General features: G+C 47.6%; 1 protein-coding gene across 1 annotated transcript in view; it reads right to left on the bottom strand.

Annotated features, from left to right (window-relative positions):
* Positions 1–8,348, bottom strand: part of ttc7b (tetratricopeptide repeat domain 7B) — a 277,583-nt gene extending 269,235 nt beyond the window's left edge. The window contains exons 1-3 of the mRNA XM_080202203.1: positions 8,197–8,348; positions 5,835–5,989; positions 3,823–3,991 (exon numbers count right to left, since the gene is read on the bottom strand). Coding sequence (XP_080058329.1) covers positions 3,823–3,991; positions 5,835–5,989; positions 8,197–8,317 — 445 coding nt within the window. The 5' untranslated portion in view covers positions 8,318–8,348. The remainder of the gene's footprint in view (positions 1–3,822; positions 3,992–5,834; positions 5,990–8,196) is intronic.
* Positions 8,349–14,624: the final 6,276 nt, after the last annotated feature.

The following is a 14,624-nucleotide window of genomic DNA, read 5'->3' as shown; positions in this document are numbered from 1 at the left end:
CCCAGCCAGCTCAGTCAGTAGTGGTGCTCAAGGTGATGGATGGTGAAGTCCCCCATCCAGAGTACATTCTGCACCCTTGCCATCTTCAGTGCTTCCTCCAAGTGGTGTTCAACATGGGAGGTTACTGATTCATCGGGGGAAGGTTGGTGGTAACCAGCAGGAGATTTCCTTGCCCATGTTTGACCTGATGTCACAAGACTTCATGGGGTCCAGACCTGACCCCATGGGGCCAAGGACTCCTAGGGCAACTCCTTCCCAATTGTATATGACTGTGCCACCACTGCTGCTGGGTCCATTCTGTCAATGGACATACAATGTCCTAGACACCACGATCCCAGAGTAAGATATGATTCCGCGAGACTGACGTTCAGGCTGTTATTTGACTTGTCTGTGAGGCAGTGTTCCCAATTTTAGCACAAGTTAGTAAGGAGGACTTTGCAGGGTTGACAGGACTGAGTGCGCCACTGTCGCCTCGTGCCGAGATTGATGCCAGGTGGTCCATCCAGTTTCATTTCTTTTAGACTTTCCAGAGGTTTGCTAGGTCATTTTTTAAAATTAATTTGACATGGGCGTTGCTGGCTGGCCAGCATTTATTGCCCATCCCTAGTTGCCCTAGGGCAGTTGAGAGTCAACTACATTGCTGTGGCTCAGGAATCACATGTAGACCAGACCAAGTAAGAACGGCAGATTTCCTTCCCTAAAGGACACCGGTGAACCAGATGGAGTCATGGTCATCAGTAGATTAGTCATTGCAGATTTTTTTCTTAATGGATTCAAATTCCACTGCATTCTGTGGCAGGATTCGAACCTGGATCCCCAGAATATTAGCCGAGTTTCTGGATTTTGATTTTAATTGATTTATTGTCATATGTATTGGTGTACAGTGAAAAGTATTGTTTCCAGCGTGCTATATAAAGCATATCGTTCATAGATAAGGAGAGTGTGCAGAATGCAGTGTTAGTCATAGCATAGAGAAAGATCAACTTGATGTGAGGGAAATCCATTCAAATGTCTGACAGCAGCAGGGAAGAAGCTGTTCTTGAGTTGGTTGGTACGTGTTCTCAGACTTTTGCATATTTCTCCCGATGGAAGAGAGTATGTCCGGGGTGCATGGTGTCCTGAATTATGCCGAATTAGGCAGCGGGAACGTAGACAGTGTCAGTGGGTAGGTGGCTGGTTTGAGTGATGGACTGGGCTTCATTCACAACCCTTTGTAATTTTTTGCAGTCTTGGACAGTTCAGGAGCCATACCAAGCTGTGATATGATCAGAAAGAATGCTTCTTATAGTGCATTTGTAAAAACTGGAGAGAGTTGTAGTGGACATGCCAAATTTCCTGAGTCTTCTGAGAAAATAGGGGTGTTGGTGGACTTTCTTAACTATAACGTCAGCATAGGGGAACCAGGACAGGTTGTTGGTGATCTGGGCACCTAAAAACTTGAAGCTCACGACCCTTTCTACTTCATCCCCATTGATGTAGAGAGGGGTATGTTCTCCACTACACTTCCTGAAGTCAATGACTATCTCCTTCATTTTGTTGAGATTGAAGGAGAAATTATTGTTATCGCACCAGTTCACCAGATTCTCTGTCTCGTCATTGTTTGAGATGCAACCCCATACAGTGCTGTCATCAGCAAACCTGAAAATCGAGTTGGAGAGGAATTTGGCTGCACAGTCACAGGTGTATAAGGAGTATAGCAGGAAACCGAGAACACAGCCTTGTGGGGCACCGGTGTTGAGGATGGTCATGCTGTTGCCTATTCTTACCAAAGTGATCTGTGGGTTAGGAAGTTCAGGATCCAGTTGCAGAGGGAGGTGCTGAGGCCCAGGCCACAGAGTTTGGAGATGGGTTTCGTAGGAATAATGGTGCTGAAGGCTGAGCTGTAGTCAATAAATAGGAGTCTGACGTAGGTGTCCTTGTTATCTACATGTTCCAGGATTGAGCGCAGCGCCGGTGAGATGGCACCTGCTGTGGACCTGTTGTGATGTAGGCTAACTGTAATGGATCCAGGCAATCCAGGAAGCTGGAACTGATTCATACCATGACAACCTTTCGAAGCACTTCATAATGATGGATGTCAGAGCCACCGGGCGATAGTCATTAAGGAACACTGCTTGGCTTTTTTTCTGATACCGGGATGATGGTTGTCTTCTTGAAGCAGATAGGGACCTTAGAGTGTAAACAGAGGTTGAAAGTGTCTGCAAATACACCGCCAGCTGATCCACACAGGATCCAAGTGCTCATCTGGATACCCCATCCGGGCCAGCCGCTTTCTGTGGGCTGATCTTCAAGAAAGCTGTTCTGACATCGGCAGTGGTGACCCCAGATACAGGTTCATCTGAGGCTTCGAGGGTGGAGGGCATGCTCTCACTGACCTCTTACTCAAAACGGGCAGGGAACGCATTGAGCTCATTAGGGAGGGGTGCAGTGGAGCTGGCGATTTTACATGCCTTCATCTCGTAATTAATAGTCTAGTGATAATACCACTAGGCCATCACCTCCCTTTAAGAGTCAACATTATTCTTGGTGTGGAGTCACAGGTAGGTCGGGGCCGGTAAGGATGGGAGAATTTCTACCCTCAGAAATATTGGTGAACCTGATGGTTTTTCTAACGATTGGCAATGGCTTCATGGTCACCATCAGACCAGTTTTTAATTCCAGATTTGTGAGTAGAATCTAAGTTCCACCAGCTGCCCTGGTGGGTTTTAGACAAAGGGCGTTAGTCTGGGCCTCTGGATCACACATTCAGTAATATTACCACCACACCGCAAATTCCCGTGAGAGATTCTGACCATGTGTTTTTATGATTAAGTATCCAAGGAACATAGAAACTGGAGTGGGCCATTTAGCCCCTCCATTAAATGAAATCATTGGCTGATCTGTGGCCCAACTCCATCCATCCAGCTCGTGTGTTAAGAACAGAAAATGATTAGAGTGCACAGCACACGAGGGATGAGAGAGCGCTCAGTGCGAGCATGAGCTCAAGAGAGAGAGAGACAGGGCTATCTTTTGGCTGGGTCTCTTCATCACCTCTCACCCGACACACTTTCTTTGAAAAGCTGACTGAGTCACAATGTTTCTGTTCAAAATTCAGAAATCCCATCTCAGCAGATTTTCCAATCTTTCTGTGCAACAATGCTGAATGGTGGCAGGGTGGCACAGTGGAGAGCACTGCTGTCTCACAGTGCCAGAGACCCAGGTTCAATTCCAGATTTGGGTGTCACAGAATTATAGAATCCCCACAGTGCAGGAAGCGGCAGTTCAGTCCTTTGAGTCTGCACTGACTCTGACAGAACACCTGACCCTCCCCCACACTATCACTGTAACCCCATATATTTAACATGGCCGATCCCCCTGACCTACACATTTTTGAACTGTGGGAGGGAACCCATGTGGACACGCAGAGAACATGCAAACTCCACACAGACAGTGACCCAAGGCTGGAATTGAACCCAGGTCCATGGCACTGTGAGGCAGCACTGTGCCACCCTGTGTGTGTGTGGAGTTTGCATATTTTCCCTGTGTCTGCGTGGGTTTCCTCTAGGTGCTCTGGTTTCCTCTTACAATCCAAAGATATGTGGGTTAGGTGGATTGGTTATAGTAAATGTGCAGGGATATGGGGATAGGGAAGTGAGGGGGACCTGCATAACATGCGCTTTTGGAGAGACGGTGCAAATTCAGTGGGCCAAATAGCCTCCTTCAGCACTGTAGGGATTCTATGGATCCTACAACATAACATCACCAAAGAATAAATTACTGCACTATTTTTCAGAACTTGACTAGTAAGGTATTCAAGGTTTACAATAAGGAAAGTATTCTCACCTCTTGTAGCATAAGATTCAGCGATGATTCTGAGCCTGTAGATAGGAACTGCCACCAACTGCAACTTGTCCAGATCTACCTTGGAATACAGGGCGAGAGCTCGGGTGTGATCACCCTCCACATAGTAACACTTGGCCAAAATCAAGTTGCTTTCTTGCGCAAAGTCTTGCTGACAAAAGAACAAAGAGCACATGAACATCTCACCAAAACCACAGGTGCACCATTCCTCAAACCTCGCGCGGATCAGTGGGGACATTGAGATTTGAGGCGCAGTGCAAAGTAAGCAACTGCACAAACATGCAACAGCCAGAGGCAAGCTTGGAGCTGGCCGGGAGCCAGGAGCAAAGTGAGCTGCCATTAATCCAGCAGAATGGACTGGCTATCTCATTCCGGAGGGGACTGCACATGGAGGAATGCTGAGAGTAACAGGAATATTATCAGGTACAGCTACTGTTGCCAAGTAACAAGGGGGTGGTGCTTTAAAACTCAAGTTTCTGGGGTTAAATAACAAGTTTGCTCAGAAGTTAGGGGGCTTGAAAAGACTGAAGGAACGGTGATAAAATTCCAAGTCAGGATGGTGATTGGCTTGGAACAGAACTTGCAGGTGATGTTTTTCCCATGTGTCTGCTGCCCTCGTCCTTCTAGAAGATGGATGTTGTGGGTACGGAAGGAGCTGTTTCACAAGCTTCGGTGAGTTCCTGCAGCGCATCTTGTAGATAGTACACACTGCTGCCACTGTGCGCCAGTTATGGAGGGAGTGGAAGGGGTGCCAATCAAGCGGGCTGCTTTGTCCTGGATGGTGTTGAGTTTCTTGAGTGTTGTTGGAACTGCACCCATCCAGCAAGTGGAGAGTATTCCATAACACTCCTGACTTATGCCCTATTCATGACCAAACTAACCAAAGCATTTTCCAGCCATTGAAGCACTCTTGAAATGTAATCATTGTTTAGTCCTGTGGCCTGTGCCTTTCAAACTATAAGATCTCATTTCTGGAAAGTCTGAGGTTAACAGCAATTAGAGAAACATTAGTGGACTTAAAGGTGTCAGTCCTCATTTCAACCGGATCTCAAACTCCCCTTAAATTGCAAACGGTCTGTAACTGACCCCAGCATGAACTTCATTCAAATAATACTGGTGATCTTTTGAAGTGCGATATCCAAGGTTTAACACTCTCAAAACCACGATTTCTCACTCACAAATCGCCAGTGGCTGTGCTCATAATAAACCCAGCAACTGCCTGCATTTATATCACGCCTTTCAAACAGCCATGCATGGCACAGTGGCACAGTGATTAGCACCGTGCCTCACAGCGCCTGGGCTCCCGGTTCAATTCCGGCCATGGGTCACTGTCTGTATGGAGTTTGCATGTTCTCCCCGTGTCTGCGTGGATTTCCTCCCGGTGCTCCGGTTTCCTCCCACACTCCAAAGCCATGAAGGTTAGATGGATTGGTCATGGTAAATGCGCAAGGGGTGGTGTGGGAAGAGGATAGAGGGGCAGGATAAGAGGCCTCCTTCTGCTCTTGGAGATTCTACAATTCCTGGAACAAAAAAAATCTTGAGATTCTTCAGGTCAAAATGGATGGTGATTTACAAAACACTGACAACAGTGGAACTGAGAAACTGAACTCGTACACCAGCTCAAGCCCATTCCCACGGCATCCCAACATAGAGCACCCACACAACCTCCAGCAAAGAAACACTACAGCTTCTTTTAAATTAATGCACTCAGAAAGAGATTTCTAGCCTTGGGTTAGAGGAATTCTGTTGACGTGCTGCTGCTATCAGGTACCGTCAGGAACATCATACAGAAAATGCTGGAAATACTCGGCAGGTCCGGCAAAATCTGTGTCGAGGGAAACCAGAGTTTCAGACCTTTTATCAGAACCGTCATTGGTTTGACATGGTGCCTTGCTCCGCAGACGCTGCTTGAACTGCTGAATATTTCCAGAAGTTCCACTCAGATTTTAAATACAAAGTTTGCTGCTCAGGCCCTGTCACAAATGGTCAATTACCTTTAAGTTGCCTCTGTCGAGTGCAGCTGTTAAGTGCTTCTTCACTTCGATTAGCTTTGGCTTGGCGTCTGGAGGAGTGACCCCTTGCTTGATTGGGTTTTCCTTTAGGTACAGCTCCAGCTTTGACTCTCCGAGGAGCAGCTCTGCCAGGTCATCTGGGAAAGAGCAGAGACCACCAGAGTCTTAAAGAAAAGTGACAACTCTCACTGCTGCGGTCTGTCCCAAAGTGCCTCACAGCCAAAGAAGTATAAAGATCCTTATTCTGCCTGCGTGATATTTATTTTAAACATTCAGATTCTGCTTCCAATACTGACTCTAACTGATGTGGAGAAGATAAATTGCACCTTCAGGGAAAATGCAAGAGATCCCCACATTGCACGTGCGTCAGCTGTGGCTCAGTTATAAACACTCCCACCTCACTACAGTCATAATACTGGGCTCACGTGCCACTTTAGCACCTGAATATTTATCTGGGGCCTTGTTCAATGGCAGGGTGGGTGGGGGTTCCGAGATGATTGGCGGCCAGGCTATGCTTATTCCACACCCCCAAACATCAATTATAGGTCCATCACAGGCTAGTTCCCCACATTCTGTCTGAAACTCTCAGTTACTGGGCCCAGGCTCTGAACCTCACTGCTCCGCCAGCTGAAAACCACTCACAGCTGGACTGAAGGAGCTCAGTTGGAGCAGTGATGGGGCACGAGCTAAAATCTAATCCAATAGACTTGAATGCTGAGACAGAGCAGCACATGCTCCAACATGCGAACTGTGCTCAGAAACCGAGCGCCAAGTCAGTGCCACAGGAGAAAATCAACCTTTCATTAAACACCCTGAAAGGATGGGATGTCGGTTTCACTATAGAGACCAGCATTTATTGCCTTCAAAGGTGGTGGTGAACTGCCTTTTTGAACCGCTGCAGTCCCGATGATGTACGTACACCCACTGTCCTGTTAGAGAGGGTGCTCGAGGATTTTGACCCAGTGACCGTGACGGAAAGGGGAGGGAACGAGGGGGATGGATGGACGATGAGGGGGCCGGGGGTGGGAACAACGACGACGAGGGGGCTGGGGGGCAGGGATAACGACGACGACAAAGGGGCCGGTGGGGGGGGGGGGGGAATGACAGGGACTGGGGGGGGGGGATGACAGGGACTGGGGGGGGGGATGACAGGGACTGGGGGGGGGGATGACAGGGACTGGGGGGGGGATGACAGGGACTGGGGGGGGATGACAGGGACTGGGGGGGGGATGACAGGGACTGGGGGGGGGATGACAGGGACTGGGGGGGGGATGACAGGGACTGGGGGGGGGGATGACAGGGACTGGGGGGGGATGACAGGGACTGGGGGGGGGATGACAGGGACTGGGGGGGGGGATGACAGGGACTGGGGGGGGGGATGACAGGGACTGGGGGGGGGGATGACAGGGACTGGGGGGGGGGATGACAGGGACTGGGGGGGGGGGATGACAGGGACTGGGGGGGGGGGGATGACAGGGACTGGGGGGGGGGATGACAGGGACTGGGGGGGGGGGATGACAGGGACTGGGGGGGGGATGACAGGGACTGGGGGGGGGAATGACAGGGACTGGGGGGGGGAATGACAGGGACTGGGGGGGGGAATGACAGGGACTGGGGGGGGGATGACAGGGACTGGGGGGGGGATGACAGGGACTGGGGGGGGGATGACAGGGACTGGGGGGGGGATGACAGGGACTGGGGGGGGGGATGACAGGGACTGGGGGGGGGGATGACAGGGACTGGGGGGGGGGGATGACAGGGACTGGGGGGGGGGATGACAGGGACTGGGGGGGGGATGACAGGGACTGGGGGGGGGATGACAGGGACTGGGGGGGGGATGACAGGGACTGGGGGGGGGATGACAGGGACTGGGGGGGGGATGACAGGGACTGGGGGGGGGATGACAGGGACTGGGGGGGGATGACAGGGACTGGGGGGGGATGACAGGGACTGGGGGGGGGATGACAGGGACTGGGGGGGGATGACAGGGACTGGGGGGGGGATGACAGGGACTGGGGGGGGATGACAGGGACTGGGGGGGGGATGACAGGGACTGGGGGGGGGATGACAGGGACTGGGGGGGGGATGACAGGGACTGGGGGGGGGATGACAGGGACTGGGGGGGGGATGACAGGGACTGGGGGGGGGGATGACAGGGACGGGGGGGGGGATGACAGGGACGGGGGTTTGGGGGATTATTTGCTCCGCGCCGAGCGCTGCAGCTTTCATCCCGGACGCTGGAAGGTTCTATCATCCGGGGGGAAAGTTAGATCAGGCCCCCGGGGTCGCTCCGCTAACGTGAGGCCGAGGCTGCGAGCAGGCGGCTGGGCCGCGGGGGCCTCACCGTTGCCGATGAGCTTCGCCGACAGCTGCTTGACCAGTTCCGGGATCTTCTCCCAGAGACATTCATTCCGACAACGCTCGATCTCAATCTCCAGCCGCGTCCCCGACTTCTTGGCGGCCATTTTAGCGGAACCGGCAACCGCAGCGCCTGCTTATGCCCCCCCGCCCCCCAACAACGGCAACAGGATCCGCAGCTGCAGTGCCTACTCCCACCCTAGCGGTGACTCCAGGAACTGGAGCTGCAGCGCCTACTCCCGCCATAGTGGTGACTCCAGGAATTGCAGCTGCAGCGCCTCCTCCTACCCTAGCGGTGACTCCAGGAATTGCAGCCGCGGCACCTCTCTCCTCCCCCGCCCCCCCGGCGGGGCCACCCGGGAACAGCGACTGCATCGCCGCCTCCCCCTGCGCCGTGGCTTCAAGGACTGCAACTACATCGCCTACTCCAACCCCAGCGGTGACTCCTGGAACTGCAGCGCCTACTCCAGCCCCCAACGGTGAATCCGTGAACTGCAGCGCCTACTCCAACCCCAGCAGTGAATCGGGGAACTGCAGCGCATGCTCCAACCCCAGCGGTGACCCGGGAACCGCAGCGCCTAGCGGTGACTCCCGGAACTGCAGCACCTAGCGGTGACTCCCGGAACTGCAGCACCTTCTCCAATTTCCCCAGGGGTGACTCCAGGGACCGCAGCGCCTACTCCCATCCTAGCGGTGATTCCGGGAACTGCAGTTCAGAAAACCACATTAAGGACGATCTTCTCCCGATCCTGAGCAGCTGTCCCTCTCTTTCCTTGAACCTGGGATCAGTTTTAGTCATGCTAAATAGTCCAAACTAAAGCAGTGGGTTCAGATATAACATCGTTAATCATATAATTCATTGATAATGGTACTGTTAACTAATTATAGGAGTCCATCTGCACCAATTAGTCCACATCAGAGGTGAGGATAATATACTATAAGGATCTCGCACATAACAGGTTAACATGGGTCTGCCCACTTGGTGATGTCAGAGAGCACATGATTCATGTAGTGTTGGATAGAGCTGTGTGTAGAAGCAAGCATGGAGACAACTCCTAGCTTGGCCCGTTAAAGTACCTATTTATATAGCTGCTAGTAGTTAGTGATGGTACTTACTGTTGAACTACCTGAGACTACGAGTAACTCAGTAATACCCACCAAACCAAGCCAAACACCACACAAAAAGCAACCTATGTAGTGGAGCAGTTTTCAGTCCACTGCAACATGGAATTGGTACAGTGCAGAATGAAGCTTGTCGGTCGATCTTGTTTGCACAAGTTCTCCGAATGACCAATTCTCTTAGTGCCATTCTCCCACCTTCTCCCCATATCCTTGCACATTCTTCCTTTTCGGATGAGGATCTAATTTCTTTTTGAATGCTTCAATTGAACCTGACTCCACCACACTTTCAGGCTGTGCATTCCAAACCTTTACCACCCCGCTGCGTGAAACATATTTTCCTCATATCGTTTTAGCTTCTTTGGCAATTACTTTAAACCTGTGCCCTTTCATTCTCGATCCTTTCACATGTGGGAACAGTTACTCCTGGACTCTACTCAGTCCAGAGTCCTCATGAATTTGCATACATCTATCAGATCTCCTTTCAGCCTTACATAAGAACTAAGAGTAAAAGTATGACATTCAGTCCCTTGAGCATTCTTTTCTCTAATGAAAACAATCTTAGATTGGAGAAGATTTCTTCACATCTGGAATTCCTCATCTCTCGAATCATCCTTATGAAGTATTTCTCAGTATTTTCTATATTCAATGAGAGAGGATGATATGGACAGGTGTTCCAGCGATTTCAAGCACCAATTTATTTGGAAAATTAAAATAGAATTACATCTTTCTCAAGCTGCAGTTCAATATCATAAAAGAACAAAGGATTTGTTAAAGTGAGAAGCCTGAGTTACAAGGGTTAAATATCAAAAGGTTCTTTTATGGTGATGAATGTCACTTGTTACAAACTAATGAGAAACCAGCTTTAATGTAATAAAACTGCCCAAGAAATTTAACAGATCTCATAAGGAAGTATTAGGGATCGGTAACTAAAACTTCATTTATTGTTTTAAGGAAAAACGTGTGCCAGGAGAGGAATTCCAGAACTTAGAGAGTTGACAACTGGATGATGGTGAGATTAAAATCGAGGATGTTCAAGAAACCTTAGGCCCAAAGTCATTTGCGTGGTACTGTGGCATGGCAGTTAGCACTTGCCTGTCAGCGCCAGGGACCCAGGTTCAATTCCCAGTTTGGATTGCTGTCTGTGTGGAGTCTCCACATTCTCCCTGTGTCTGTGTGGGTTTCTTCCGGGTGCTCCAGTTTCCTCCCACAGTCCGAAAGATGGGCTAGTTTAGGTGCATTGCCCATGCTAAGTTCTCCCTCTGTGTACCCGAATAGGTGCTAGGGTGTGGCAACTAGGGGATTTTCACAGTAACCTCATTGCAGTCTTAATGTAAGTTTACTTGTGACACTGATAAATAAGCTTAAAAAAACTTTAAACCTTAAAATCTGTTGACCTTGTGATGATACTGTGCCATTAAGAAATGTATTTTGTGTTGTGTTTCTTCTGACGGGACTGTTTTATATTTTAACTCTGATTACAATGCCAGATTGTTTACAACCAGCAGCCCACCTGCTGATACTGCAGAGGGTTAATTATTCCTAATTATTGGAGTGTTTGTTTTAATCTGGGCTAAAGCAGTTGTGTTATGTCAGGGTTGTCCTGGGAGTTATCTGAGTAGGGTTTGATTTGGATGATTGATAAAAACAAAATCATTACTGGGTGGAGCTAGACTTACAGAGAGAAAAAAGCAGGCAGTTGCTGTTTGAATTTCAAAAGGAACAGTAGCTCTTTTCCTCTCTCTTTCTTTCTGTGAATTGAAGCCTGAGGACCTTCTAGACCGTAAGTATCTCTCTCCAGAGATAGCTCTTGCAAAAGGCATGAAGTGCTTTCTCCTTCTCTCTCACTGGAGTTCTGCTGTATGAAGACAGGTTTTTCTTTGGAGACTGATGTCTGAGAGTCAGAAGATGGGTATCTCTCTGTATCTTTGTCCAGAGGGGTTGAAAAGCTGGAAGACTGGGAATTCGTGTAGGCATATGTTTTGCCAACTGGTTCTTAAGAGGGGCTTATGTCCATGGGGATATTGCTTAAAATGGAACTAATAGAAATATCTAGCAGTTAAGAATTATATCTTGTTATGTTTAACTATTTAAATTGATAAAGATTATGCTAATTGTTTTTGTTATATTTTAACTGTGTTAAGTAAAGTTTTTAATGAAAGCTTCCCAGTGTGTCAATAGAATCACACCTGGAGTGTAACACCTTATCCTCACACTAATGCCAAAATCAAAAATGTTAGGGTCGAGGCTAACTTCACAATATACCTTGGAGTTTCTGATCTGGTCCCTAATAACTTCCAAGCAAACGGCACTTCATACACACCATGATCCAAATTACTTATATACTGTAATCCAAAATCCTGAAAGAAATGTTTTTAATTTGTATCCGAATGAATCAGTACAACTGCTTTTACCATCTGTTGAGGGATCCTGTTCCATAGATTAACCAATTGCTTACTGAAATCACATATTTACCCTTCTTCAGACGTAGGCACTGCCCCCTAGTCTGTGCAAAGTGAAATAGGTATCCATTATCTAGCATACAAAGTTATGGACCAAATACTGGAAAATGGGATTAGCATAGATAAGTGCTTGATGGAGGGCATAGACATGTTGGGCTGAAGGACCTCTTTCTGTGCTGGAAAAATCTACGATTCCTTTTGGAATTCCAAAAGCAGCATATGTTGGTTTGAACGCCAACTAAACCAAGACTGTGGATTAGGAAGTTGTAACACCAGTGCTGCTTTCAGCAGATCATCTGAACTGCAGCATTATCCCAACAGTCGGTGCACCGAGCTGAACTTTTATATTGACAACAGGTAACGGAGCAGTGTCCATTGTCCATAACTGCAGCCCTAACTCCAAGATGGCATGCCAGCCCCCTCCTGTGGCATAGTCATCAAACTGCAGCTTGTGCCCTCAGGTCAAAACCACGCATTGGCATTGTGAGTGTATTTACACCCACATGGACTGCAGCGGCTCATTATAGGTGGATCTCGAGGGCAGTTTGGGATGGCCAATGAATGCTGACCTTGTCAGAGGGTCTCCGTTCCATGAAGAAACAAAAAAAACCCCCAGTGTTGCAATGCGGAGAATAACAAACGTAACTGCAAAGAGCAAAAATGAAACAAAAGATTTGAGTGTAGATTTTTCAGAAGTGTGAACCATTGCTCAGTGATGACCCTCTTCGAATTTAGTTTCAAAGAAGATTGTGGGTTCAAATCCCACTCCAGAAACTTGAGCACAAAATCCAGGTTTTGTCATCTCCCAGTGTCTTGGTAGGTGGCCCATCCAGTTTTATTCTTATTCAGTGTTTCTGTAGTAGTTCTAATTCAACTGAGTGGTTTGCTTGGCCATTTTAAAGGGTGGTTAAGAGACAACTGCATTGCTGTGAGTCCCGAGTCACAAGCAGGACGGCAGATGTTCTTCCTAACAAACGGAAGTAAGCCAGGTGGGTCTTCACAACAATCCAGTGGTTTCATGACTAAAACTATCTTGATGTTCCGGATTAACTAATTTATCACGCTTGTTCTTGGAGGAGAGGGTGGAGGAGGCAAAAGAGAAGGATTTAAGACAGTATGCAGTAGAGAAAGGAAGATGTGAGTAATCTTTGCATTCCAGGTTGATCCTGGAACGATGAATAGTTTATGCAGGTGAGAGAGATTTATGTATCCAACCAGATCCAGTGGTGAGTGACAAAAAGATCTTAAAAATGACGGAAGTGAAGCACTTCATGATCTGGTTATTTATTTTATTGCTGTTTGTGTTGACATTGCGGTTCACAAATTGGCTGTCATGTTTGCTACTTTACCTTGAGTTTGTTAAAGGTACTATGGAAGTGTAAGCTTTTCCTTTTATCCCTGATCGCTTCACCCTCATGTACATTAAGCCTTCAACGTCTGAGTAAGATCTGTCAGAATCTGTCAGTATGTGCGTGACAGATAAACATATGGGGGTGTAATGGCCTAGTGGTATTGTCACTCACCTATTAATCCAGAAACTCAGCTAATGTCCTAGGGATCTGGGTTCGAATCCCACCACAGTAGATGGTGGAATTTGAATTCAATAAAAAAATCTGGAATTAAGAATCTACTGACAACCGTGAAACCATTGTCAATTGTCAGAAAAACCCATCTGGATCACTAATGCCCTTTAGGGAAGGAAATCTGTCGTCCTTATCTGGTCTGGTCTACATGTGACTGCAGTTCCACAGTAATGTGGTTGACTCTTAAAAGCCCTCAAGGATGGGCAATAAATGCTGGCCCAGCCAGTGATGCTCATATCCCACAAATGAAAGATCAAATGTAGGATCGACATGCTGTGCTGTATTGAAGTCATTAGGTTACATTTCAGCTTCATTTGAAGCCATTTTTAAAAGCGGCATCTTGGCCTTTTGGCTGAGATGCAAATGAGATCAAGCCTTGAAGGAGGAGCTATGCCTGCTCCAAACAGCTTGGATCATGTAGATCAAGCCTAAGCAGGAGGTGAGAGCTCTGTCTTGTCAGCTTGGATTGGGAACGTCTCAACTTGAGACTTTGAATGGATTGGATTAGATATATAAACCAAAAAAAGTCTGGAACTGATTGGTTAATTAAGTACCGTTGTAAAGTTAGTGAGAGTGGCTTTATCTGGAATCCAGTAATTGTGTAAATTACATTTGAACTTGCTGCATTTTTTATGCGCTATTGAACAAGACTTCGCAATTGAATGATCAAAATTATAAATGATGATTTTCTCCCCCAGGAGGAAATCAAATAGAAAATCGTGTTTTACCTCAGTGAAGAGATCATTAGAGGAGTGCTAATTATCCTATCACAGCGTGTGGTCCCAGATCAAACAGTAACACAGGATGCTGTGAGATTTCAGTCACATAGCAACCAGAAGAAAGACTTGCATTATAGAACAACCTATCAGAAACACCTCATAATGCTTCATGTGTAATAAATAACTTTTAAGTATAGTGACTTTTGTTCTGTAGTTCCACTTGGTTTGTGTGTAGATTCTTGAAATTGTACAGTACAGAAGGAAATTATTCAACCCATCACGTTTCTAAGATTTGTCCAATTAGTCCCATTTCTCCCTGCTCTTTCCCCACTAGCCAAGCAATCGTTTCAAGTATTTTCCTTTTGAAAATTATTATTGAATCTGCTTCCACCAGACTTTCATTCAGCGCATTCACAGACTGTAACAATTCACTGCATAAGAATTTCTCCTCAAGACTTTCTTCTTGTGTCGCCTCTGATTCTTTAAGCAATTAACCTGTGACTGTTAGTTACTCCGATCAGTGAAAACACT

This window comes from Carcharhinus amblyrhynchos, chromosome 14 (genome assembly GCF_965287045.1).
Source record: "Carcharhinus amblyrhynchos chromosome 14, sCarAmb.v2.hapA, whole genome shotgun sequence".
Taxonomy (NCBI): Eukaryota; Metazoa; Chordata; class Chondrichthyes; order Carcharhiniformes; family Carcharhinidae; genus Carcharhinus; species Carcharhinus amblyrhynchos.
The sequence above is the reverse complement of the archived record's forward strand: the minus strand, read 5'-3'. Positions and strand labels throughout refer to the sequence as shown.